At 40.2% G+C, this 24,777-nt stretch overlaps 1 protein-coding gene across 1 annotated transcript; it reads left to right on the forward strand.

Annotated features, from left to right (window-relative positions):
• The first annotated feature begins 1,108 nt into the window (after positions 1 to 1,108).
• On the forward strand, positions 1,109 to 24,343 carry ATP6V1B2 (ATPase H+ transporting V1 subunit B2). Its single transcript, XM_077943126.1, has 14 exons — positions 1,109 to 1,270; positions 8,601 to 8,656; positions 11,728 to 11,826; positions 12,645 to 12,738; positions 12,868 to 12,945; positions 13,811 to 13,950; positions 14,284 to 14,385; positions 14,736 to 14,833; positions 15,424 to 15,547; positions 17,485 to 17,635; positions 19,091 to 19,173; positions 19,881 to 19,985; positions 20,800 to 20,929; positions 22,904 to 24,343. Exons 1-14 carry the CDS (start codon positions 1,135 to 1,137, stop codon positions 23,041 to 23,043), a joined length of 1,536 nt encoding a protein of 511 aa, XP_077799252.1. The 5' UTR covers positions 1,109 to 1,134; the 3' UTR covers positions 23,044 to 24,343.
• Positions 24,344 to 24,777: the final 434 nt, after the last annotated feature.

Here is a 24,777-nt window from a genome sequence, read left to right on the forward strand (position 1 = left end):
TATCTACAAAGAGAGAGAAAGATAAGTTCCTAGTAACAAAATATTTGAATGAGATAGCACCAAATTGTTCTTCTAAATATCATACCAATTGTGCTCTTATCAGTAGAGTATTACAATTCCTGTTTAATTTTACTCGTGCCAACTTTGGACATTAAACTAAAAAATTATAATCGGCTGGGTGCAGTGGCTAACGCCTGTAATCTCAACATTTTGGGAGGTCGAGACGGCTGGATCACTTGATGTCAGGAGTTCGCGACCAGCCTGGCCAATATGATAGAACCCCGTCTCTACTAAAAACAAAAATTAGCGGGGCGTGGTGGCGGACACCTGTAATCTTAGCTACTTGGGAGACTGAAGCAGGAGAATCGCTTGAACCCGGGAGGTGGAAGTTGTATTAAACCGAGACTACGCCACTGTACTACATCCTGGGCGACAGAATGAGACTCCCCCTCAAAATAATAATAATAATAATCATCATCATCATCATCATCATCATCCATTCCGTTGCTCCGGTTTCCAGCCTGGGCTGCCATCCTACACTAGTCCCACCCCTTAGACAGCTTCCACATCTATTCCCGTTTTTCACACCGCTACGCACATCCTATAACAAGTCAATATATGTTTGTTGAATGGATACATGCGTGAACGAATTGGTAGGGAGTAAAGTGAACTAAATGATGCCACGTGTGTTACTAATCACTGAAACATGTTTTCCATTGCTTCTGTTTTTCAAAGCGGTTTTCACAGCTTGAATTCTCTCCATTCAGCGTCATGAAAGCCCATTCGAAAGGGACATCAGCTGACTTGTGCCTGCACGCATTTGCCTTCCTCCCCTCCCGCTTGTCCGGCTCTCTTTTGGCTGGTTTTCCTCTTTCCTGCAATCTGCCCTGTTTCGCTTCCCTTCCCTCTGCGCCCGCGCCCGCCTCCCAGCACGCTGGTCAGCTCCTCTCGCCCGCAAGCCCGCCAGGCCCCGGCTGCGCGAAGTCACGAGGCTGGGGGCGGCCGGCGGCGAAGGGGGCGGGGCGAGGCCGGGGCGCCGCAGCGCGCATGGGCGGAGCCGGGGGCGCGGGCCGCTTTGGTATATCCGCGCGTGCGCGGCGTCGCTGCTGGGCCAGTCGGGACGGAGGAGACAAGATGGCGCTGCGGGCGATGCGGGGGATTGTCAACGGGGCCGCACCCGAGCTACCCGTGCCCACCGGTGGGCCGGTGGTGGGAGCTCGGGAGCAGGCGCTGGCCGTCAGTCGGAACTACCTCTCCCAGCCTCGCCTCAGTGAGTATCAGAGAGCAAGACGTCTCCGGTCTTTGCTCCCTAGCCTAGCCCTTTGCTCCCACTCACCTGCTTAGCCAGCGGGTAGGGTGCAGGATTTATTTTTCCCTCCCGCGTCTCCCCTCCGACCCTGACCCACTTGTCTCTTTAGAAGGAGATTTGCCTGTACCTAGTATTTCCGGGAGGTGGGCTGAGGGCAAGAGCACCAGCAGGAACTTTTTCCTGGGGTTGGTGGGCTCCTGGCTATTGCCCTACACCCTTACCCCCTCCCCTCCCCAGCTTCCCTAGTGGGGAGCATTCTCAGGCACTTGCTTCCCGTCCCCGAGGGCCACTTCTTGTCACTCCGATCTTAATCTTCCCCTGACTTCATTTGGATATCTAGGGGTCGAGGGAACGCCCCTTCTTCTCCCCTTCCCCTGATGAGGACCTCAGTGGGGTTTTCAGCTACTGCGGAGGGCAGACGGTAGAGCCATCGCTGGCGTGGTCAGGCCTTTCGTGGATGGAGGTCAGGCCAGTTAGCCAGAGGGAGATGTGGCTTGGTGTTTGGTGGAGGGGCTGCTCCACAGAAGGACACCTAGATATCAGAAAACGCTAGAGCTGAAAAGTACCTTGCAGGTCATCCAGTCCAACCCTATCATTTTACAGGTGAGAAGCCTAAGGTTCTGGAAGGGGTAGAATTTGCCATGCTTCAGACACTTATTGGCAGAGCAGGGACTAAAAATCCAGGTTCTTAAATTCCCGCTGGGCCTTTTTCTACCCTTGCCTCTTCATTTACTGACCAGTTAACCGAACTTGGTTGAGTGCAAGGTTCTTTGGGGAAGCCAAGTGGCTTTGCCCATAGATGGTGTGTGTGCATAGGCTTGTTTAAGTGTTGTGATTATTTAAATAAAAAGGCCTTAATGAACTAGGTTTAAGTGGATAGCTCAGCAATTCCGAAAGAAATGGTTCTTGATTACTAGGGAATGCAGTTGTGTAGCATCTAACTTCACAGCGTTCTTGGGAACTGGCAATGAGCCAGTTCCCAGTTTTTAAAAAAGTCTCGAAATAGACTTTTTTAAAAACTGGGAAAAGCACATGATGTTTCCCCAGGTGGTGAGGCTGCATTTTCACTGGTTAATTGCCAGAGTGCCTGTCTGTAGGTGGCCGATTGGTTAAAAAGGATTTCAGATGAAGGGTGTTAGCCTGGGCGATCTGAAGCCTGACTAATCCACATCCTGATCTGTCACTGGGTCATGTGATGGCACTGCAGTGTGAAGAAAAAGGAAAACATTTGATTCGGTGGATTGCTGAGATGTGCCTTTTACCCTGGGAATTGTTCGAATTAGACAATGTATGTTGGGGCTTATCTGAGCTGAAGTAGCTACTTCAGGAAATCGGCAGATGTTGCATTCTTATGCAAACCTTGGCAATAAATTTATACCTACGAATTACAGATTCTCTTTTATTAATTACATTTGTATGCATTGCTTTTCTTTGGGTAGAACAGATAGACGTTAGTGGTGCCTCTCAAAAGAGGTTATAAAGGTGCAGTAGTCAGTTTCCATATAATTAATCATTTCAGAGAATATCAACTGAAATAATGTTGTTTAAAGATACTCCGTGATTAAGATTGTAAACCTTTAAGAGAGATGAATGTGATTTCTCCATAGTTCGTACGTACTTAGCCAGTTGCTGAAGAATTTTTCCAGACGTTATTCTTGACAAAACTGTTGTAGCATAGGGCTTCACACTGAACTGTTAGAGGTCAGGGATCCTTTTTATCCCCACTGCCTAGCACAGTGCCTGACACATAGCATGTGTCTTGTAATTGTGTAACTTGTATTTAAACTCCTTGCTCACATAATTCAGTGGATAGATTGTGAACATGGTCGGAATCAGAGCAGGGAGTTGAAATGCCTGGTTGAGTTTCACTTGTATATCCGTGTTATTCTAAAAAGCATAAATGATATCGTACTTAGGCTAACAACTAACAGCATTTGAATATCTTCTTCTTTTGCCATATTTTTCATTCTACGCAAAAGTTTTAGTTGCTTCTGAGTAAATACTGATTAACGTCTTAATGTTTGTGGTTTTGTTTTGTTTTTTTGTTTTTTTGTTTTTGACAGAGTCTCACTCTGTCGTCCAGGCTGGAGTGCAGAGTGGCGCGATCTTGACTCTCTGCAACCTCTGCCTCCCGGGTTCAAGCAATTCTCCTGCCTCAGCCTTCCTAGTAATTGGGACTACAGGCTCATGCCGCCACGCCCGGCTAAATTTTTGTATTTTAGTAGAGACCGGGTTTCACTGTGTTGCCCAGGCTGGTCACGAACTCCTGAGCTCAGGCAGTCTGCCCCGCTAGGCCTCACAAAGTGCTGGGATTACAGGCATGAGCCACCACGCCCAGCCAACCTCTTAATTTTTGTAAATTGATTGATGATATAATTTAAGGGGATATGTAATTATAGTTATTTTGTGTGTGTGTGTGTGTGTGTGTGTGTGTATGTTGAGACAGGATCTCACTGTTGCCTAGGCTGGAGTGCAGTGGTGTGAGCTCAGGTCACTGCAACCTCCACCTCCCAGGCTCAAGCGATCCTCCCACCTCAGCCTCTCAAGTAGCTGGGACTACAGACGGACACCACTACCTCCAGCTAATTTATTTTTATTTTTATTTTTTATTTTTGGTAGAGATGGGGTTTCCCCGTGTTGCCCAGGCTGGTCTCCAACTCCTGAGCTCAAGAGATCCGCCCGCTTTGGCCTCTCAAAGTGCTGGGATTACAGGTGTGAGCTACTGTGCCCGGCCTAAAGCTTCACACTGAACCTTTAGAAGTCAGAGATCTTTTTTGTGTCCCCACTGCCTAGCACAGTGCCTGACAAATAGAATGTGCCTTGTAATTGTGTAACTTGTATTTAAACTTAAAAAGTTGTGGTTTTTGAATGAAGAAATGGAGTAATGTTGACAGCTCCACCGTACAAATTAGATCCTTTTTAAAAATAGCTTCCAGATTATAGGACTTTTAACAAGAAATGGAAAACATAGTCAGGCTTGAAATTAGGAAATTATCTTGAGCATTTTAGTTGAATTTCTGAAGTCACAAGGAATGAAAACTTGATTTTGTCTTAAAAGGAAAGGTTCAACAACATACGTAGAGCTTTTGAATGCTATATATTTTTAATTCGGTCGTCTCCATTTTTCTTGAGACCCTAAATCAACTGACCTTAAGTTTCTTATAAGGCAGAGCTAGCCCTGCAAAAAGTCAAAATAGGAATCTTCTCCTTGCTTTTTTTCTAGAACCTCTTCTTTAGGTGCCCACTGCTCATGGTGTGGATCTTTACTCTTCTTTTACAAGAGAGGATGATTGCTCTGGGTTTTTGTTTTGCTAATAAGGTGGAGGCTAAAAGACTAGGACACATTATGCAATGGCTGTCAACTTTTTTTCTGAGTGTTTCATAATCATTAAATGGTGTTAGTAGTGTTGAACAGTCTCCTGTCCTGCAGGAGGAAGAGGATGTCGTCTGACAAAATACGTGCTCCTTAAAACCTCTGTAGATTTTGGGTTTTAAGTGTTACTTCATAAATACTTGTTGTCTGCCTGATACGATAGTTCAGAATCAAAGCCAAGACATTTTGGTTGTAAAATATGTTAAGAATGTAATGTATCTTCTGTGTTGTCAGAAGTTCTGATTATCCCCCGTACACCCACCTACGGACTCAAATTCTTGTTCATTTGGAGAGGAGTGGTCAGTATTTTGGTAAATAGAAATATTTAGGTAATTTGCAAATCGGTTTTTGTCTTTTTTGAAGGGCAACTTAATGTCTTTTACAGCCATACTGTAAACTGGTATCTCTGTTTTGGGCTGTTAATGGTAATGGTGAGGAAGGCTGGATAAATACTGTCGAGAGATAAAAGGTAGTGTTTGTTATCATTCTGCTTGGTTTTCTCTCAGATAGTTTTAGTACCATGGAACAGAGCTGTAGTTTTATATAAATTGTCTTTTAGTTCCCACTTGTAGTCCAAGTGCTGGAAGCTGTATGATCTCCATACTTTTTAATTGTACTGGAGACTAAGGCCAGAAATAATATAAGGGTCATAGAGTACCAATCCTAAGATTAAAGAAAAACAAAACAGTTAGAAGCCTGGCTCCCCCATTTAAAAACAAACTTATCAGGGCCTTCGTTTCCTTAGGGTGCATCAGCCTTGCCTATTGTGTTAGCCATTTTCTGTTCCTTTTAACAGAAAACCTGAAACTGGATAATTTATAAAGAAAAGGAATTTATTTCTTAAAGTTCTGGAGTCTGGGAAGTCCAAAGTGGAGGGGCCGCATCTGGTGAGAGCCTTCTTTCTGTTGGGACTTGAAAGAGTCCCAAGGTGGTTCAGGACATCACATGGTGATGGGGCTGAGAATGCGGAGGCACTAGCTCAGGTCTCTCTCCCTTTTGTAAAGCCACCAGTTCCCTTCACAGGATAACTCATTAACCCATGAATGGATTCATCCATTCATGAGAGCAGAGTCCTCATGACCCAGTCCCCTCTTAGAGGCCTAACCTGTCAGTACTGCCACATCAGGGATGAAGTTTCAACTTGTTTTGGAGTTTCCGAGGGGATATTCAAACCCTAGCACCCACCTCGTTGTGTTCTGTGAAGGTGAAATCAGATAGCCTATCTGAAGATGCTCTGTAAAAACATGAAACTCTTTCCAGCTATAAAGCTGGGTCACATTTTTATCTTATTTGGATTATAACATGTCTTAGCTTCGTTTTTATATGTCAGTTGAATTTAAACCAAGCATGTTTAACCTCTGGTTTGTTTCGAAGTGTCTCCTCATCGCCTCATGTTTTTCGTGATTTTCAATGCAGGAAGATGGCTGAATCACCTCCACCAGATTCTCCGTTCTCTACTTAAACTCTTCCAGTAGCTACGACTCCATTGGAAAAAGATTGTTTTGTGATTATGACAAAGCGTAGACACAGGGAAATATTCCCTGATGCGAACAGTAAAAACCTGTTTTTCATAGCTAAAATTGCAGGCTTGCGAAACTGTTTTGGGTGATATCGCTTCATAATTCTTAGAAGATACCATACCACAAAAAATGGACCGGTTCAGTTTTAGAATTTGGGCTGTAGTAGAATCAAAGGATAAGTGGCCCTGGAGCTAGAGTGTGCACGTTCAGAGCCTTGGGCTGGTTGCTTGTGTCCTTCGGCAAGACACAATAATTTCTCTGAGAATAATTTTTCTCTTCTGAAACTTAGAATAATGATAGCTAACTCATATGTCCATTATGGAGATTAAATGAGAATTCCTGAAAAGTGCTTACTAAATGTATGTTGGTGTTATCAGTTAACCTGCAAGGTTACTTATTGGCTTTTGAAAGGCTGGATACATTATTGCAAATTTAGAGACTTTTGAGGAAGTAGAATCTTGCCTTCTGTAGTAGAAGTCAACTTGATTTACTGTTTCCAGGAAAAGCTATGATTAGTGTTTCTTTTTCTTGGTCATACTTTTGCTCGTGACTGGCAAAATTTCATGGTTTGGAATGAGCTTGAATTTTAAATATGAGATTCTGAAGCTTTATTGTTGTAGAAATTAGACGTATAAAGGAGATACAGTCTTGTCGAATAAAAGAGAATTTTAAGAACCTGATGTATTTTACTGATGTTTCATTTTATTCAAAACAGTTTATCATAAATCTCAACACCATATCCCCTCCCCGACCCCAGCTGTTTGGTAAAGGTTTTGGAAAGGTCTACGTTTCTGCATTTCTGAAAACTGGTTTCAAGAAAACATATTTCTAATGTAGCTCACTTTCCATTTCCACTTGGCAATTTTAGAAAGTCATTGAAAAACAATGTTGGGAGTCTTTTTAAAATGAGAACAATGAAGAAATCTTTTGGGGGTTGGAATTATGTTTTTTAAGAGTATTCGATCATTTTAAAACAGTAGGGATAGTTTTCATAAAAGTGGCAGAGTGGCAAATGGGGTCTTTCTAGTAATCTAGGGGAATGATTAATCCTTTCACATGACCATCCCTCCAAGTAGCTTGCTTTTTATCTAAAGTGAAAAACAAAAAACAAAAAAACACTTCAGTTGGGGGCCTCTATTGAGACAGTTACAGTACAATTACTGATATATTCAAGCAAATATGTGATGTCTGGATTTAAACGTCCGGTTAGCAGGAAAGATGGAAGCCCTGACAGCGCTGTCTGCTCCGTCCTAGCATTTGTACCAGGGCTCTGGCTTCCCAGCCTGAGGCTGAAGGAATTGTAATTTTAAATTCCAAAGCCCCTTGAGTGGACAGACTGGTTAGTAAATGGTTTCCTCATTCCTGGGAGTCCACATCTCTGCCAGGAATCTCTGTGCAAACTCATTATAAGACCTCAAAAGAAATCTAGCAAGTGACAAATTCCCAGTTGCTAGACAGCTTCATATTAATTATTTTAGGCCTTATAGTAAATTTTCTTGAAAACTTTGGTTCATGTATTTTTTTCAGTTGTTCTGCTTATGAAATTTAGTGAATTTTGTAGGTGTCTGGTAGAATTACTGTCCCCTGAGTGTTCTTATACCTGATCCCCCTTTCACTTGCCGTGCAGGTGTGATAGGTGAGGGCTTTGGGTAGGACCTGCTGGGGTAGAGTAGCAGTTTATTCGTAGGGCGCACTTTGCAGTGGAAAACAACAGTTTCTAACCTGGCAGTAACATTTGACTTTTTTTTAAAAGGATACTTTTCTTATCTTGTTTGACCTCTGGCCTTTCTTTCCATTGCCTACTCCCTCCTTCAAAAGCTCTTTTCTCTTAGTTTTTATGACACCATTTAATTATGGCTTTTTACCTTGCAGGCTATATACAATTTCTCCGATTTCCTTTGTGACTTTGGTCACTTCTGCTTAACATTAAAAATTCCCTTTCCTCATCTAATTAGCTAAATGCCACCTCCTCTATAAAGTTTTTACTTTTCTCCCTGAGATGAGAACTATTGCCCTGTTTCTGCTGTGCTCCCACAAACCCTCTGCAGGCCATAGTGAGAGCCCTTATCACATCACATTCTAACTCTCTCATAAGACCGAACTTTCAAAGGCAAGCAGAGTCTGTCCCTCTATGTCTTGTTTTTGTATGCTGGGTGCTTAGAACAATGACTTACTCTTACTAAGGATTCAAAATATTTTTGGTTGGATGACAGTGAGTTATGAAAAGTTCTGTAGGCACAGACATTTTTATAAATGCATTGAAAAATTTTGTAACTATTTGAGTGTTGCGTATTCTAATAGATATGAAAACGTAGAAAGGATTTTTGGTAATGCCAGAGAGCTAATTTAAGCTTTTGTGCTGTTTGACTAAAGCTGACTCTTCTGTATTTCTTTCCAGCATACAAGACAGTATCTGGAGTCAATGGTCCGCTAGTGATCTTAGATCATGTTAAGGTAATACCACTATCTCTTATGGTCTATTTATGTAGTTAAAAATGTGGCATTAGGTCCTATTTAGTACACTTTAAATTTTTGTTATGATTTTTAAGCCATGCTTTAGACTGAGTGTCAGTCAGTCTAAAGCCCAGATACCCTGATACCCTTGGCTATCAGATACCCTGGGCTAAGCTTTTTACCTGAGCTGTTTGACCAAAGTATCATCCAAGAAAATAATTTCTGTAATATGTTTTCTAGAACAGTAATTGTACATTGGTTACTGGGGTGGGTCAAGGAGAGGCATACAATTACTAGTTTGTCGAGAGAGGTTAATGATGCGTTTGTGCTTGGCATGTGACCCCTCTGGAAGCAGAAGATACATCGAGAAACATTTCTTAAAAGAAAGGGGCAAAGTGCGTTGCCTCTTCTGCTTTATCACTAAGGTAATATCTTTGTGTGTGATAAGGCACCTTTAGAAACTAATCTCAAGATGAAACCTAGCGACGTTACCTCCTGACTGCAGTTTGATATGTGCTGAAGATTGATTCAAAGCCATAATTAAACTTAAGTTGTACAAGATTTAGGCAGGTGCCCATTAACGTTTTGTGAAAGAATATAGCCTACTCTTTTGTTTTTTGAGAACAATGTTAGGAAGCTTTGTTTGTTTCTGTATATTTTAATTGTTTTCTATATTCTTTGTTAAATAAACTTTTGGACTCATTTTTAAAATACAAATTTTTTAATATTCCTAAGTATATTATTGAAACAGCTCAAAAAATATTTGGGCTTAATAGTGTTAAGTGCTGAGCCCCGTACAGAAAATAAAATGGTGAACAACAAGAATGGGGTCTCCCATAGTTGAGCATAGTATAGTGGAGATGCAGATATAGTATCAATGTCTACTTGGTACGTGCTGTGAAGAGTCAGGGTGCTGTGAAAGATTATACTGGGAAGGACTTAGAAACCGTCTCTGAGGAAGTAATTTTAAGAGACCTAAAAAAGCTTCATTGAATGTTACATTGGGGTATAGTTATAGGTGAGGGAAGACTGGTAAATAAATTTTATGTAGTTGTAGAAAAATCTATTTAGATCGTGAGATTTATAGTGATTTGTTTTGATTTTAGATTTTGGCTTTTGTTTTTAACATAAAACATACAGGATCAAGGAACAGATAGTCTCAGGCAAATTATATCAGAATAGAAGAAGATGAAGCACTGCTGCCCACTGATTTTGTGAAGTTAGCATATCTTTGACTCCAAACCAGAAAAAGTGTAGTATTAGAAAAGAAAAATAGCTGTTCTCACTTATAACACAGATGCCAAAATTCTTAATACATTCATGTTAGATATAAGCAAAAATACCTATGTAAAATATCAGCAAAAGTAGGCCGGGCACGGTGGCTCAAGCCTGTAATCCCAGCACTTTGGGAGGCCGAGACGGGCGGATCACGAGGTCAGGAGATCAAGACCATCCTGGCTAACACGGTGAAACCCCGTGTCTACTAAAAAAATACAAAAAACTAGCCAGGTGAGGTGGCGGGTGCCTGTAGTCCCAGCTACTCGGGAGGCTGAGGCAGGAGAATGGTGTGAACCCAGGAGGCGGAGCTTGCAGTGAGCTGAGATCCGGCCACTGCACTCCAGCCTGGGCAACAGAGCGAGACTCCGTCTCAAAAAAAAAAAAAAAAAAAAAATTACATTTAAAAGCGTAGATTGGCAAAGATGGAAGGGATACTTTTTTATACTGCTAAGGAGACTGTAAATTAATAAGGTTCCTTTACAGAGTTAGTTTGGCAGAAAATGGGCATAGCTTGTATGTGGCCCACCAAATGGCTTTGGGAAATTCTGGCTTGTATGAGGAGCCACATGCAAGAATGCTCATTGTAACATTTTTGTGTTCGTGTAAATTTGGAACAACCCAAAACTCCACTGGTAGAAGAACTGCTAAATAAAATGTAGTGTAGTTATCTAATTTAACTGTACATCCTCTGTTTTAACATTAATTCTAAGGTGCCCATATCTCCAAAGGGTCTTACAACCAATGGCACATCATAGTTTAATTGGCAGTTTTTTTTTTCCACATCACACAGAATAATGATGCATCTTTCAATTATGTTGATAAAATAAGTATTAACGTGACAGAATGTCATGTTAATATCAGGTCAAGTGGAAAACAAATTGCGGAAAACAAATTGCAGAATGATAAGTACATTGCCATTTACGTAAATCACCAAACTACATTTTTTGGAGACATGTCTTTTTAAAGAGTAAAAATGGGTTAGAGGAATATGTATCTTGTTAGGAGAACTAGATTGAGGATAAGACTTAAGCATTATCTTATTATAATAGTAATTATTATTTAGTAACTTTTTTTTTTTTTTTTTTTGAGACAGAGTCTTGCTCTGTCAGCCAGGCTGGAGTGAGTGCAGTGGCGTTATCTTGGCTCACTGCAACCTCCGTCTCCCCAGCTCAAGCAATTCTGCCCCAGACTCTTGAGTAGCTGGGATTACAGGCATGTACCACCATGCCCGGCAAATTTTTGATTTTTAGTAGAGACAAGGTTTAACCATGTTGGCCAGGCTGGTCCCCAACTCCTGACTTCGGATAATATGCCCATCTTGGCCTCCCAAAGTGCTGGGATTACAGGCGTGAGCCACCGAGCCTAGCCTATTTAGTAACATTTTATTCTTCCCCTATCAACCACACCTGAAGCACACGGTTGATTATACACACAACCTAGAAAGCAATCATCAGTTCTAGGTGGTGGGAACATGTTTATCTGTACCTTTCTGTAGCCTCAAAACTATAAAACATGCATGCAGAGGAAAAGCAATACATTTAATTGCCATGTTTTCAAGGATTTAAGACCCTTCTTCTGTACCTTATGCTTTGTTTGCTAATATACGTGTCAGTGATGTGTGTTGAAAGGACTTAAACTACCTGAGGATATTGAAAGCTCTCAGCCTAAACCTGTATCTGTGGAGAGTAGGGGGTTGCACATTCGGACACACCATGGTAGAGACAGAGCATGTGTAGTAATTTGGAGGGCTTTTAAAATGTGGGTTATTGATCCTTTATTTTTTTTCTCTTTAGTTTCCCAGGTATGCTGAAATCGTCCATTTGACCTTACCAGATGGCACAAAGAGAAGTGGGCAAGTTCTGGAAGTTAGTGGTTCCAAGGCAGTAGTTCAGGTAAGTTGCACCTGGCCAGCTGAACTGTTGCCTAGCTGCCGACACATAGGGAACGCTACGTGTTTCTTTCTGTGATGATCATTGTATAAGTGTTTTTAGAGTCTTTAGAGATTGGTTACCGGCTGCAGGGAAAAATAATTATCATTGCATGTTTTCTTGCTCATTGTCAGCCACCTAGCTCCACTTAGTCCGACAGCAACACAGTCTGGCATTTTTGACCAAACTAAGGACTAAAATTTGGCATTTGACTAATTTGAAATTTAAATGGATAAAATTAGTCATGTAGAAGGAGAGAGATGAAAAGCAGAATTCAGTGATGATGTGATGAAACCAAAAGAGCATCTGTCTGAGTCTCTTCTTTTAAATTGTCTCATACAGTTCCTAGTTTTTAATGTTACCTCACTATGGGTAATGGCAGTTTTCTCAATAACATGTTCCCCTTAAAAATAGTCTAAAGCAGGGATTGGCAACATTTCTGTAAAAGGCCAGAGAGTAATGCTTTTAGGCTTTGTGGGGCCAACTAAATTCTCTTACATATTCTTCCTTCTTTTTCTTTTTTTTTGAAACAACCCTTTAAAAATATATATATTAAAAAATTAAAAAACAAAACAAAACATACTTAGCTTGTTTATCAGGCTTGGCCTGTAGCATGAACCCTTGATCTGAAGGTTGACAATTTGATTTATTATATGTCTTTGCTCATTATATCAAAAGTAGTATACATTCGTGTATTTTATAAGAGCTGTTTAGCAGATGAATAAAATGTAAATGCCCATGATCTAAATTACTTTTACCCTTCTGATTCTTTTTCTTGATAGGTATTTGAAGGGACTTCAGGTATAGATGCTAAGAAAACGTCCTGTGAGTTTACTGGGGATATTCTCCGAACACCAGTGTCTGAGGATATGCTTGGTAAATGGATATTATTCATTCTAAGCTGAGATCTGTTTCCTTTTAAACATATTTCCATAAGGTCTTTTAAAAATTATGAACGTTTGAAAGTCAGCATCTACTTTGTCCTGTCTTGTTACTGATTTCTAGGTCGGGTATTCAATGGATCGGGAAAACCCATTGACAGAGGTCCTGTTGTACTGGCTGAAGACTTCCTTGATATCATGGGTAGGGACAGTAGATGGGTTTCTGTGTTTGGGATAAAATAGCCTCTCTCTGTCTTGTACCTTTGCCAGATAGAGAGTGGTGTTTGTGATATCATTTAAAGTAGATAAGCAACATACTCCACAGGTTATAAATTATTTTATTATTTAATTGTATTTTCTTAGAAATTACCTTAAAGTTTTATGTATTAATATTTTAAGATACTGTAAAATATCTAGGATGTGTCTGAAATGTATATGGTAAAACCATGAATTTGAAATTAGGACTTCTCGGCACGGTGCGGTGGTTCACGACTGTAATCCCAGCACTTTGGGAGGCTGAGGCGGGCGGATCATGAGGTCAGGAGATGGAGACCATCCTGGCTAACATGGTGAAACCCCATCTCTACTAAAAATACCAAAAAAAAAATTAAAAAAATTAGCTGGACGTGGTGACAGGTGCCTGTAGTCCCAGCTACTTGGGAGGCTGAGGCAGGGGAATGACATGAACCCCGGAGGTGGAGCTTGCTTGCACTGAGCCGAGTGAACCATTGCACTCCAGCCTGGGCGACAGAGCAAGACTGTCTCCAAAAAAAAAAAAAGGCATTAGGACTTCTCTCTTATTTGCTATACCTTTATTTTACTTTAGGAACTTGAATTCTATTACTGTATATTTTGTGAGTCTACAAAAGAGTAAAGGAAAAAATTATTTCAAGTTTTGTATTTGAAAACTAACTGAATTTTTTTTTTTTTTTTAGTAGTAGAGAGATGCTTTATGTAGTTCTGGTCTCCTGGTGCTTTTTCTTTTCTTTTAATTTGATATGATTTCTAATTTCATTCATGAATATTGTGCCAACATGTTAAAATTTTCCTTTCTGGAAATACATTAGGTCAGCCAATCAACCCTCAATGTCGAATCTACCCAGAGGAAATGATTCAGACTGGCATTTCAGCCATCGATGGAATGAACAGTATTGCCAGGGGGCAGAAAATTCCTATCTTCTCTGCTGCTGGGCTACCACACAATGAGGTGAGGACTGGGATCGGTTTGCTATGAAATTTAGCAGACAAGAATTTCTAAATGCATCACTGTTCCTGAGAAACCAAGTGAAGGATTTTCAAAATAAATACTCAGTGTTATTGTTTGTATAATCCAGTTACCTTAAATCTTTATTTATGCACATGTCTTCTTGCTTACTCTTGCATATCTTTGCAAAAAGTACAAAATAGTTTCTTTGAATAAATCCCCTAAAACGTCCTGGTTTCATTTATGATTCAATTCCAAAAAGTTGACAGTAAAAGTTATTTTGTTGTAGAAATGTTATTTTAGATTTCAACTGAATTCTTCTACTTTGCTCATCAGATTGCAGCTCAGATCTGTCGCCAGGCTGGTTTGGTAAAGAAATCCAAAGATGTAGTAGACTACAGTGAGGAAAATTTTGCAATTGTATTTGCTGCTATGGGTGTAAGTAGATTTTTTTGTTTTAGTATGATATATAAAATTTTGCTTGTGTTATGAGAACAATGTAGTAAGCTGTACATATATAGTTGAATTTTTCTTTAGGTAAAGAATTTGCAGTCTGGCATTTTTGACCAAACTAAGGACTAAAATTTGGCGTTTGACTAATTTGAAATTTAAAAATAATGTTGTTTGTGCCCCAAACCGGCTCTTTGTTCTGTTGGCTTTTGTGAAAACTTTTGGGATACTTGAGATTTTAAAAGAAGGAACAATTCAAATCTGTAGCTTGGCTTTCATCAGAAATAAATGTTCAGGATTTTTCTTCTCCCAGCACTGATGAAGTTATTGTTATTTAGGTAAACATGGAAACTGCCCGATTCTTCAAATCTGACTTTGAAGAAAATGGCTCAATGGACAATGTCTGCCTCTTTTTGAACTTGGCGAATGACCCAACGTAAGTAAACAGAGCTATTTCTTTCTGTGGCCCAGACTCGGGATCAAAAATGTTTCTTAAGGTTGGGGAGGTAAACCGTGGTAATAACAGCATTTGGACCTAGCGGTGAGGTAACCCTGTATTTAAAGTCCAGCCCTGCTTCCTGATACTTATCTGGCATTGGGCAAATTACTTAGGTTCTGAAACTCGTAAAATGTGGCAACTGATACTTGTCTCATGGAGTTGTTTTGCATATTAAATGAGATCATACTTAATAAATTACCTAATACACAATCAACTCTCTGTAAATGATTTTTTCCTCTTACCTGAAAAATCTGGCTTTCATTTCTTCCCTGTCTCTCTCCTTCCTGCCCCCCGCCCCGCCCCACCCCAGTGTTGAGAAACCATACAACTGAGAAATTTGAGACATTTATAAATAACTGTTAATACCTTACTTAAGAATTTGTAAAGCAACAATTGCTTTGCTCTCCTGAATTTATTTAAAACTTTAAAAGGGGAATTGTACTGTTGTTTCCAGAATCATTTCTTTTTGTCTTTTCTTTTTGGTCTTTTGGTTTGAGTGGCCTAAGACTTACTAAGTTCCCTTTCAGCATTGAGCGAATTATCACTCCTCGCCTGGCTCTAACCACAGCTGAATTTCTGGCATACCAATGTGAGAAACACGTACTGGTTATCCTCACAGACATGAGTTCTTACGCTGAAGCACTTCGAGAGGTATCTTGTTCATGTTTTTCCCTCCGTTAAACAAAATTGGTTAATTTTCAGGGTTAACTTGTCGCTTTGCAAGTTTTCATTATTCTTCAATTATGGTTTTTTAATTCCACCGTTCATATATTAGTAGAATGGCTTAATAAATCAGAAAGGAAAATAATTCCTTTTTGTCAACTTGGTAGAAGTGATTAGAGGATAAGATTTAAATGGTTAGCCTGTGTATCTCATACTGTCACTGTCTCCATGGATTAAGAAATGATTGTAAAATGGAGTAAATAATTCAAGCTGTTTATTCAGTTACTCTCCTGGGAAGTTCTGTTTCTGTCCAGACTATTAATTTTTAACTCTTTTTATAATTCCATTTTTAATGAAGTTAATATATTATAAAGACCATACTCTGACAGTACTCTCTCCAGCACTTTTTTCTTCAGAAAACCTAATGTTTAGGAACAGTATTAAGATTCTAGCAGGCTGGGCATGCACGGTAGCTCATTCTTGTAATCCCTGCACTTTGGGAAGCCAAGACAGGAGGGGGCACTTGGGATCAGGAGTTCACGACCAGCCTGGGTAACATAGCAAGACCGTGTCTCCACAAAATATTAAGAAATTGGCCGGGCATAGTGGCACACACGCTTGTGATCCCAGTTGCTCAGGAGGCTGAGGTGGGAGGATAGCTTGAGTCCAGGAATTCGAGGCTGCCGTGAGCTCTGATTGTGCCACTGTACTCCAGCCTGGGCAACAGAATGAGACCTGTCTCTCAAGAAAGAGATTTTGACAGTTACCCCTAGAAGTTTTGGGGTATTTTTTCGAATACGAGTTACTGAAATTTTGAGTAAGTTACTCTTTTAAGCACATAAAAAGACTTCTGAAGAGACAGGCTGTATCAATACCTCGCTTCTTAAAATTCCCTCAGTGCTGTCACCATATCTTACTCTGCTATATTGCTGTTTCAGACTAACTCTAGTCAAGGACTAACTTTTCTCCCCCATCCATCACAGACCAATACTTTTGTAAAATACAATAAAGATGAGTTATTAGAAAAGTGAAGTTTTAAATAGATAAATAATTTACAAATGCAAATTTTAAAATTATTAGATTCAACAGGCATAAAATTATTCTGCCAGATTGCCCTGAAAGTTTCTAAGTGCTTATCTTACTTTCTCTGTGATCATTGCGCGTTGATAACAGCTGGTCTGCAGACCGCGCTGTGAGGAGCACTGCTGTAGCACGCTCCTTTGAATATATCAGAGTAGCACTTAGAAGCTGCATTTCATAATGCTTTAGGGTTCTAGTTGATTGTAGGTCAACATGCACGCCTGTAGTCTAGTATCCATGTCTCTAAGGGAAAGATCGTTTATCACCATTCTTGTTTTGTGCAGTGGAATGGACTCCTGACTTTGTGACCCTCAGAAATTGTTTAATTTTTCTGACCCTTGATTCCAACTGTAAATTGGAGGTAACGCCTTCCTCATAGGGTTGCTGTGAGGATTAAATTAAATAATGTTGTAAAGCACAGCAGATGATTCCTGGTGTACATTTCCTTCCCTTTTGACCTTTTTGGGATTAGGTTAGATAAATATAGCTAGTTCTACCACGTGGAATAAATCTTGTGAACCAACAATCTTTTCTGTTTTAAAATTAACTTCCTTTGATTTATAAAATTGCAAACAGATTTTCTTCTAGCAAACTATTTGAAAACTTACATTATGGCAGTATGAGTTTAGCAAAAACCTTGTGGTCCCCCATTGTCAACATTTTTGTTACGGAATACTTTGAATTCATGTTGCCGAGAGATTTTTCTAAATCATTGTTAAGGACAGTATTTAAAACGAACATGATGGGATTTTCAACTTTGTACTTCGGCATGTTCAGACAAACGTGTTCTAACCAAGCTCGTTATAATCTGGTATGTGATATTCTTCTCCTTGACCTGCTGTCAGGTTTCAGCAGCCAGGGAAGAGGTTCCTGGTCGACGAGGCTTCCCAGGTTACATGTATACAGATTTAGCCACAATATATGAACGCGCTGGGCGAGTGGAAGGGAGAAACGGCTCGATTACTCAAATCCCTATTCTTACCATGCCTAATGATGGTAAGTTTTGGTATTTGGATTATAACACACCTAATCTTTTTAAGGAGAGAGAAGACCCATCTTTCTTTTCGAGTTGAAATTATTTTGAGAACCCATCCCCTAAGAGTTTATCTTGGTTATTTGTGGCTAAATAAAACATTTTTCATTTGAAAGTTACCCATAGTTATTATCCTTTTGTGGAGGAAAGGCAATTTTCTTCATAATTTAAGTTTTTAACTTTCATTTATTAGGTACTATTGAGTGTCTGCTGTTTGCAGGACACTGTTCTAAATGTAAAGAATTTTTGAAAAGAATTTATGATCTCTACTTAATGTAAGTTACTCAGTCTAACTGGGGATGTTTTTTATGTGTGTGCCCCGGTAATTTAAGATGGCCACCATGTTAAGTGCCGCATGAGGAGTACAGGTAGTAAGCTCCACAAGACTTAGATTTTTTAACCAAGGGCTGGTTAAAAATGACTTTCCAATGCCTGTCTGCGTGTGTGCTCAGGGTGGCTCCTGGGGTACAACTGTTTAGAATTCCTCTCCTGTATTGCCTTTTTGTCCTTATTTCAGTTTTTCAACAACACTTTTACAAATTACGGTAAGTTATTACTGTAATTGAGCACTGTTCTGAGTGCTTTATAAATATTCACTCATTGCTTCTCATAGCAACTTTGAGGCAGATGCTGTGTGAGGCACAGGGAGGTAAAATGATTTGTTGAGGTTAGCAAGTGATAGATTTAGGACCCAGTTTGAGTTCATAATTCACACTGTTACTCTGTACTGCCTCTGACGTGAAAATGATTTGTTCCAGGGGAGTAGCTACAAAATGATGTAATTTAACAGATTTGGAAATGTGTTGCTTTGTGTGACCTTTTTGGTGCAGCCTGGCTAGTGTTTACTTCTCTGTGTTACATGCCTACATTTTGCATTGTGAAATGTTGTGTATCCATCTGACATAGCTTATGAACTAAGAATGTTCTCAGTATACATCAGGTTGGCAAATTTCTGTAAGGGAACTTCGAGTTTAAAATGAAACTTTACCTATATTGAGAGGGGAGAGCACTTACCTAGGGGAGAGAGTATTTTTTATGAATGCAGCCAGTTTACCTCATAGAGCCAACACGCATCTAACTGCTGCAACCAAACTCAACTGGCCAGTATAGTTGCCATTAGCCACATTTGGCTATTTAAGTTCAAGTTAACTAAAATTAAATAATTGAAATTAAGTTTTTTCAGTTTTGTTAGCCATGTTTCAAGTGTTAGATAGCCACATTAGGCCAACGGCTACCGTACTGCACAGCACAGACACAGAACATTTGCAGCATCACAGAAAATGACTCTAACAACACTCTTCTAAGTAATGTTATAGGTAGTACAGATGGACTTCTTGTGGGTTTGGTTCTGGGAGATGGCCACTGTAAAACTCATAACCTAAATACGCCATGCTTAACGTCGACTGTTCCTCCGGTAGATATCACTCACCCAATCCCGGACTTGACTGGCTACATTACAGAGGGGCAGATCTATGTGGACAGACAGCTACACAACAGACAGGTACTGGACGCGAGCAATGCTCTGAAACTTGCAGGCTTGCTCATCCATTACTCTTTAGTGACTTGGATTTTGCTTTTGGGAATTGCTTTCCTTAGAAAGTATCAACTTGAATTGTTTTTAATGTGGCTATAAAATTGTCATTTCTGTTATCTTAAATTCTGGTGTGGGCAGAGCACCAGAATTAAGAATCGTCACTTTTCTTTATTGTGTCTTAAAATGGAGTCACTTGCCTCCAACAGCTTTTTTGGGAATTCTGTTCCTTAATGGTATCATCTACCAATCTTGTTTTTAATAGAAAAAAATGACTTTGCCATGCTTTTCTAGTAGATACTGCTAAAATCAGCTTTTAGGAATTACTGTTAATCTTTTTATTTCGTATATAATTTTTTGAGTCAGTTCAGAAGACCATTTTGACTCAATAATGTGGTAGTACTTACCAAACAGATGTTGAAAGTTTAGTTTTTTAAAATAGTCTTGTACAGTGTTATAGATGAGACTTTGTTGGATTTGATTCTTGAAAGAAATACTGTGCCATAAAGTGTTTCTTGCTACCTTTTCTTCCCAGGAAGAGACAGTAGAATTCATCTAGGAGACAAATGCAGCAGTTTTCTGTGATTTAAGATGTAATAATGAATTTCAAATGCTTTTTGTAAAACTTGAGTATTGTACTTAAATATAGTATTTTTTCCCCTCTCATTCTACCCAAGATTTATCCACCTATCAATGTGCTACCCTCACTATCACGGTTAATGAAGTCTGCTATTGGAGAAGGGATGACCAGGAAGGATCATGCCGATGTATCTAACCAGCTGGTACGTACATTCTTCTAAGAACGGTGTTTGAGAAAAATGGATGCCTTTCTGCTGTCTTGCACCTCTTGTCTTTCACCCTCACCACTTTTCCCCATCCACATGGAATTTTAGTGTAGACTTGATATGAAATACATAATCATTCATTAGAACCACAGCAGCCTTTTCTCATAAGGATAGATGCTGATGATCAAGATTAGCTTGAAACCCATGTCTAATGCTATCATGTTTCCAAATAAAAAGCCAAGCAATGAGGTTGTTTAAATTTTTTATTAGCGATTTTAGTGTTAATTATAGAGTATTCCTGAAAGGCTGCTCTCACCTATTTCTTGCTCAACATATTAAGCCATCACCAGAACACTAAAGTGTATAGTTTTATGTAGTCTCTGAAATCCTTGATTTTTATAGTCATATAAGATTGTACACTATCACAAATAAAGAAAAATACTATGGCCATAAAGTAGAAGTGGTAAATTTAGTGATATCACAGATTTTTTTTTTTACTAGAACTTCAAGATGGATTTCTCCTTATGAGTTCTGATTTTCAAGTGGTCTATAAATTTTGAGCTCATTAACATTGAAGAAGTGTGTTTTTTGTAGAGCATTAGGAGTGTCTGTGTATTGTATGCCTGAAAACTCCTTTCTGAGTGAGAATATAGTCCTTCTGGTACTTTCATATGAATTTTATGTGAATTGATTTTGTAAATTCCTTCTATGGGCTCTTGTGAGGAAAACTGGAGCAGTACATTCCTATATCCCAGATGACTGAACATTTTGAGAGCCTCTCTCTGCTGATGGGAACCTTTCTTTTCTTTAGTATGCATGCTATGCTATTGGGAAGGATGTACAAGCCATGAAAGCTGTCGTTGGAGAAGAAGCCCTTACCTCAGATGATCTTCTCTACTTGGAATTTCTGCAGAAGTTTGAGAGGAACTTTATTGCTCAGGGTAAGATGACTGTTGTCTTACAAACATAAAACGCCTTGTGTGTAATTTTGAAAACTGCTTTCCAAGCCGGAGGGAATTCTCATTGGTTTCTATACAGTTATTTCTCTGGTTAGAGAAGAGGCTCTGTCACCTGCCTGCCTTAACCCTCTGGCTTCTCCTCTGCCTTCTAAATACCTTGGGAAGATCTTGACTTGATTTTCCAGTTACTTAGCTACCATCTCACTGTTTTCCTTCTTCCATCGCGCTTCTGAATCCTCCTTCCCAGGCCCTCTGCTGTGCAGCTTCGTTGCCAGTTCTCCTTGCTGCTGACTTCTTAGCAATGATCTGCTTTGACATTTGGGGCTTGGCACTTTCCTGATTCATCCATATTCATCTCTTTTTCTCATTTCTTACCTTCCTGCCTCTTAATTGTTAATAATCGGGAAAGCTCCGTTACCTGTTGTTTCTGCTTTCCCTCCCAGTGCCCACTTTTCACTCTGCTGTGGCTCTACAGTGTGTGGGCCTTCACCCGCTGTCCGGACCTCTGATTCCACACCTCCAGCCGCCTCAGGAACACCACTGTTGTTTATGCCACCATCCCCTGAGGCTCAGTGTACTCGGACCAGTTTTTTTGCTTTTTCCAAGTGACCTGCCTAGCATTGCCCTTTCAATTTTTATCTACCTCTGGTATAATCATTGTTCCATTAACCCAAGCTCAGTAACTGGGCATTATTCTTAACCTTCTTTGCTTATTCTCCCGTGATCAATTATTTACTAATTTGTGTTGTTTTCCTTTGAAATATCTTACCCTATTCGGTTTTTATTTCCATTATAATACCTTAGTCCTGTATTTCTTAAACTGTAATATGCTTTTGAATCAGCTGGAAATCTTGTTAAAATGCAGATTCAGATGGAGCAGACCTTGGTGGGGACAGAGATTTTTCATTTCTGTGAATTCCTGGGTGACGTTGAAGCTGCCGGTCTCTGACCACTCTTGAGTCCAAAGGCCCTAGTCCAAACCTTTGTCCCATCACCCTTGGCCATTGGTGCCAACATTTTCACCAGTCTCCTTGACTCCCTGTGTGCCATTGCCAGGGTAAATATATTACTAATTTTATTGGTTGTCCCTCTACTAAAAAAACCTGTAATGGTTTTTATGACGTAGCATAGGCAGGATTTTCAAGCTGTTTTGCTTGGTCTCTCCCATCACCCCTGCTAATGCTAGTGATATTCTCTTAACATCAGTGGTGGTTACAGCAGGTGTGTTTACTTTGGAATAAATGCCTCAGGCTGTACACTTAGGATGTGCACCTTTCCAGTTATATGATACATTATTATTCAAATCCCCAAAATATCCATGATTATTGGAATGTTTTTAATGCAGAACCTGAATATCTTAAACAAAATAAAGTTTTCATCTAGAGAGAAGAACCCAGACCTCCAGCCTTGGAATCAAAGAATAAGATTTATGTGTGGGGATAAGGATGATTCTGCCACCAAAAATAATTTTAACAACTTGGAAAACCACTGACCTTCAGCTAGTGATGCTCTGGAGAGGGTTGCGTGTATTCAGGTGCTTGACTGGCATTTATGGCCTTCTGAGCATCTGTGTTAGTTGCCTTCAAATTCAGCCTTTTCTCCTTGTGTGAACCTTCTGTGCCAGGGAGACTTTTCTCACTAATCTCTGGACAAAACATTGATTCTAGTTTCCATTCCTCAAGTATGCTACCCAGTTGTCAAATCTCAGATCTATCTCCCCATCCTCTCCCGCAAGACTGTTCCCTGTCTCAGCCCAGCCGCCTCTTCCGCTTCTCTGGTTCCTTACGATACCGTCTGTGTCCTCTTTTCCTCACTCCTTCTCATTTAGTCTTGGGAGTCCCAGCCTTTTTTCCAATATATATTTAATACACTGCTAGTCATGTAACAGGACATACTGAATAACACTGCTAAGTTGGAAGTCATTTGCATTTATTAATTCAATCTCAATTTTTTAAGGTCCTTACGAAAATCGCACTGTCTTTGAGACTTTGGACATTGGCTGGCAGCTGCTCCGAATCTTCCCCAAAGAAATGCTGAAGAGAATCCCTCAGAGCACCCTCAGCGAATTTTACCCTCGAGACTCTGCGAAGCATTAGCTGCCGCTTCTGCGCTGCTCCACACTCTTGTGAAATACTGGTTCTATTTTCTTTATTCCTTTTGCGCTCCCCAATCCCCACCTTTGTGTTGGAGTTTACTGTGTTACCCTGTAATTAAAAACAAAGAATAGGTAACATATTGTGCCAGTGTTGCAACGTTTTAAACTGCTAACAGACCTTAAAATATCCCGTTCAGAAAACCTGGGTCCTCAGTGCTATGTTTAAAGTAGCTGCAGGGATGGAGTGGCGTTTTCCTATTGCTGTATGTATTGTACATAGCGGAGTAGTTAGTTACCTGATAACGGTCTCATTATTTGGGCCTCTTAGACCTTACCTCTCAACTCCCTCAAGAGTACCAGTCTCTGAAGTTATAATGCTTTGGTCTCTACATTAGGGGCAAGATCCGGTCTAAAAGAAGTCTCCTTTGAGAAGGGCCAAGAGGCTCTTTCCTGAGTGTGTGCTTTCGGTTTGTTGGTGTGCCTGTGTTGCTGGGCTGTGCTGATGCTCGAAGCAGATGGTTTTGACTGTCTACTTGCTCTTTCCTGTATAATGAATAGATGAGTGAAAGCAGTTTTCTTTTTCTCTTTAGTACATATGTATTGGGATTCCTGTGTCTTACAGCTCTCCCTCTCCAAATAATACACAGAATCCTGCAACTTTTGCACAGCTGGTGTCTGTCAGGTAGCAGTGAGGCCCCTTGTCTTGGTGATCCTTACTGGATTTCCAAGCAGAGGAGTCACGTGATTAAAATCGCTAATAGAGTTGTTGTTTGGGGTACAAGATAAGAAGAAAGAAAAACCTACAGCCTTTCTACATTCTGACATACTAACAGTGGTTTCAGTTTCTAAAGTGTTTACCAGATGCCGAAGGCAAGGTGGGGAGCAAACGCACTTATGTTTACGGATATTTTAAACTCTGTTAGAGAGCAGCCTTTGAAAATCCCCAATTTTGTTCTACTTTTTGACCTCTCTCTACCTTTTCAGGGTAATCTTTGTGGCACAAACGATAGCATTTCCAAGCTTTAGAGTTCTCTGAATTCCTGCGCCTTCCTGAACGTGAGCCCTGAGCGATCTTCTATGCAGTTCTGCCATGTGTCCTGTTTGGTCTCTCTGTGTTCTTTGTTACTTGTGCAATAGCGACTTCCCTACTCCGTGCATTCCATCTTTCATGTTGTGTAAAGTTCTTCACTTTTTTCTTTGAGGGGGTGGGGGTGGGGGGAGTCAGCATGATTATATTTTAATGTAGAAAATGTGACATCTGGATATAAAATGAAATAAATGTTAAATTAAATGGAAGTTAACTAAAGTGACTCTGTATCTTCTAACGAGGAAAGCAGCAAGCAAATGTGTAATCACGCATCTCTTCAGTTCACAGCTCTGAGCATCATAACCAGGATTGGGAACCAGCCCTTGTGTTGTAGGGACAAGGCTTCCAGACTGCCCTTGCCACTCTTTTCAGTACCGTCCCTTACAGCGTGCTGTACTTTGATCCAGGGCTGAGTGTTCCTACAGGTGCTCCCCAGCATTCCTCATTTCAGACCTTGTCAGGACCTGTAGAGCCCATCTGCTGTGAGCGAAAGAGGGTACTAAATAGTGAAACACAACTTGAAGCAAGCCAAAACCTGTTTCACATAAAATCTCACATGGATGTCCAGTGTATAAAGAAACCTGGTGAAAGCACAGGGCGTGCTGTCATGGAGCCTCTCATTTCTCCCCACTCCGGTTCAAGGCAGCT

Source organism: Macaca mulatta, chromosome 8 (assembly GCF_049350105.2).
Source record: "Macaca mulatta isolate MMU2019108-1 chromosome 8, T2T-MMU8v2.0, whole genome shotgun sequence".
NCBI classification, from domain to species: Eukaryota; Metazoa; Chordata; class Mammalia; order Primates; family Cercopithecidae; genus Macaca; species Macaca mulatta.

Excerpts from the sequence above, each read along its gene's own strand:
- ATP6V1B2 (XM_077943126.1), top strand. The coding sequence starts at position 1,135 with ATGGCGCTGCGGGCGATGCGGGGGATTGTCAACGGGGCCGCACCCGAG. Across the intron at positions 12,739-12,867 it reads AGTGTCTGAGGATATGCTTG|GTCGGGTATTCAATGGATCG; the intron begins GTAAATGGATAT and ends ACTGATTTCTAG. Across the intron at positions 19,986-20,799 it reads CCGATGTATCTAACCAGCTG|TATGCATGCTATGCTATTGG; the intron begins GTACGTACATTC and ends TCTTTTCTTTAG.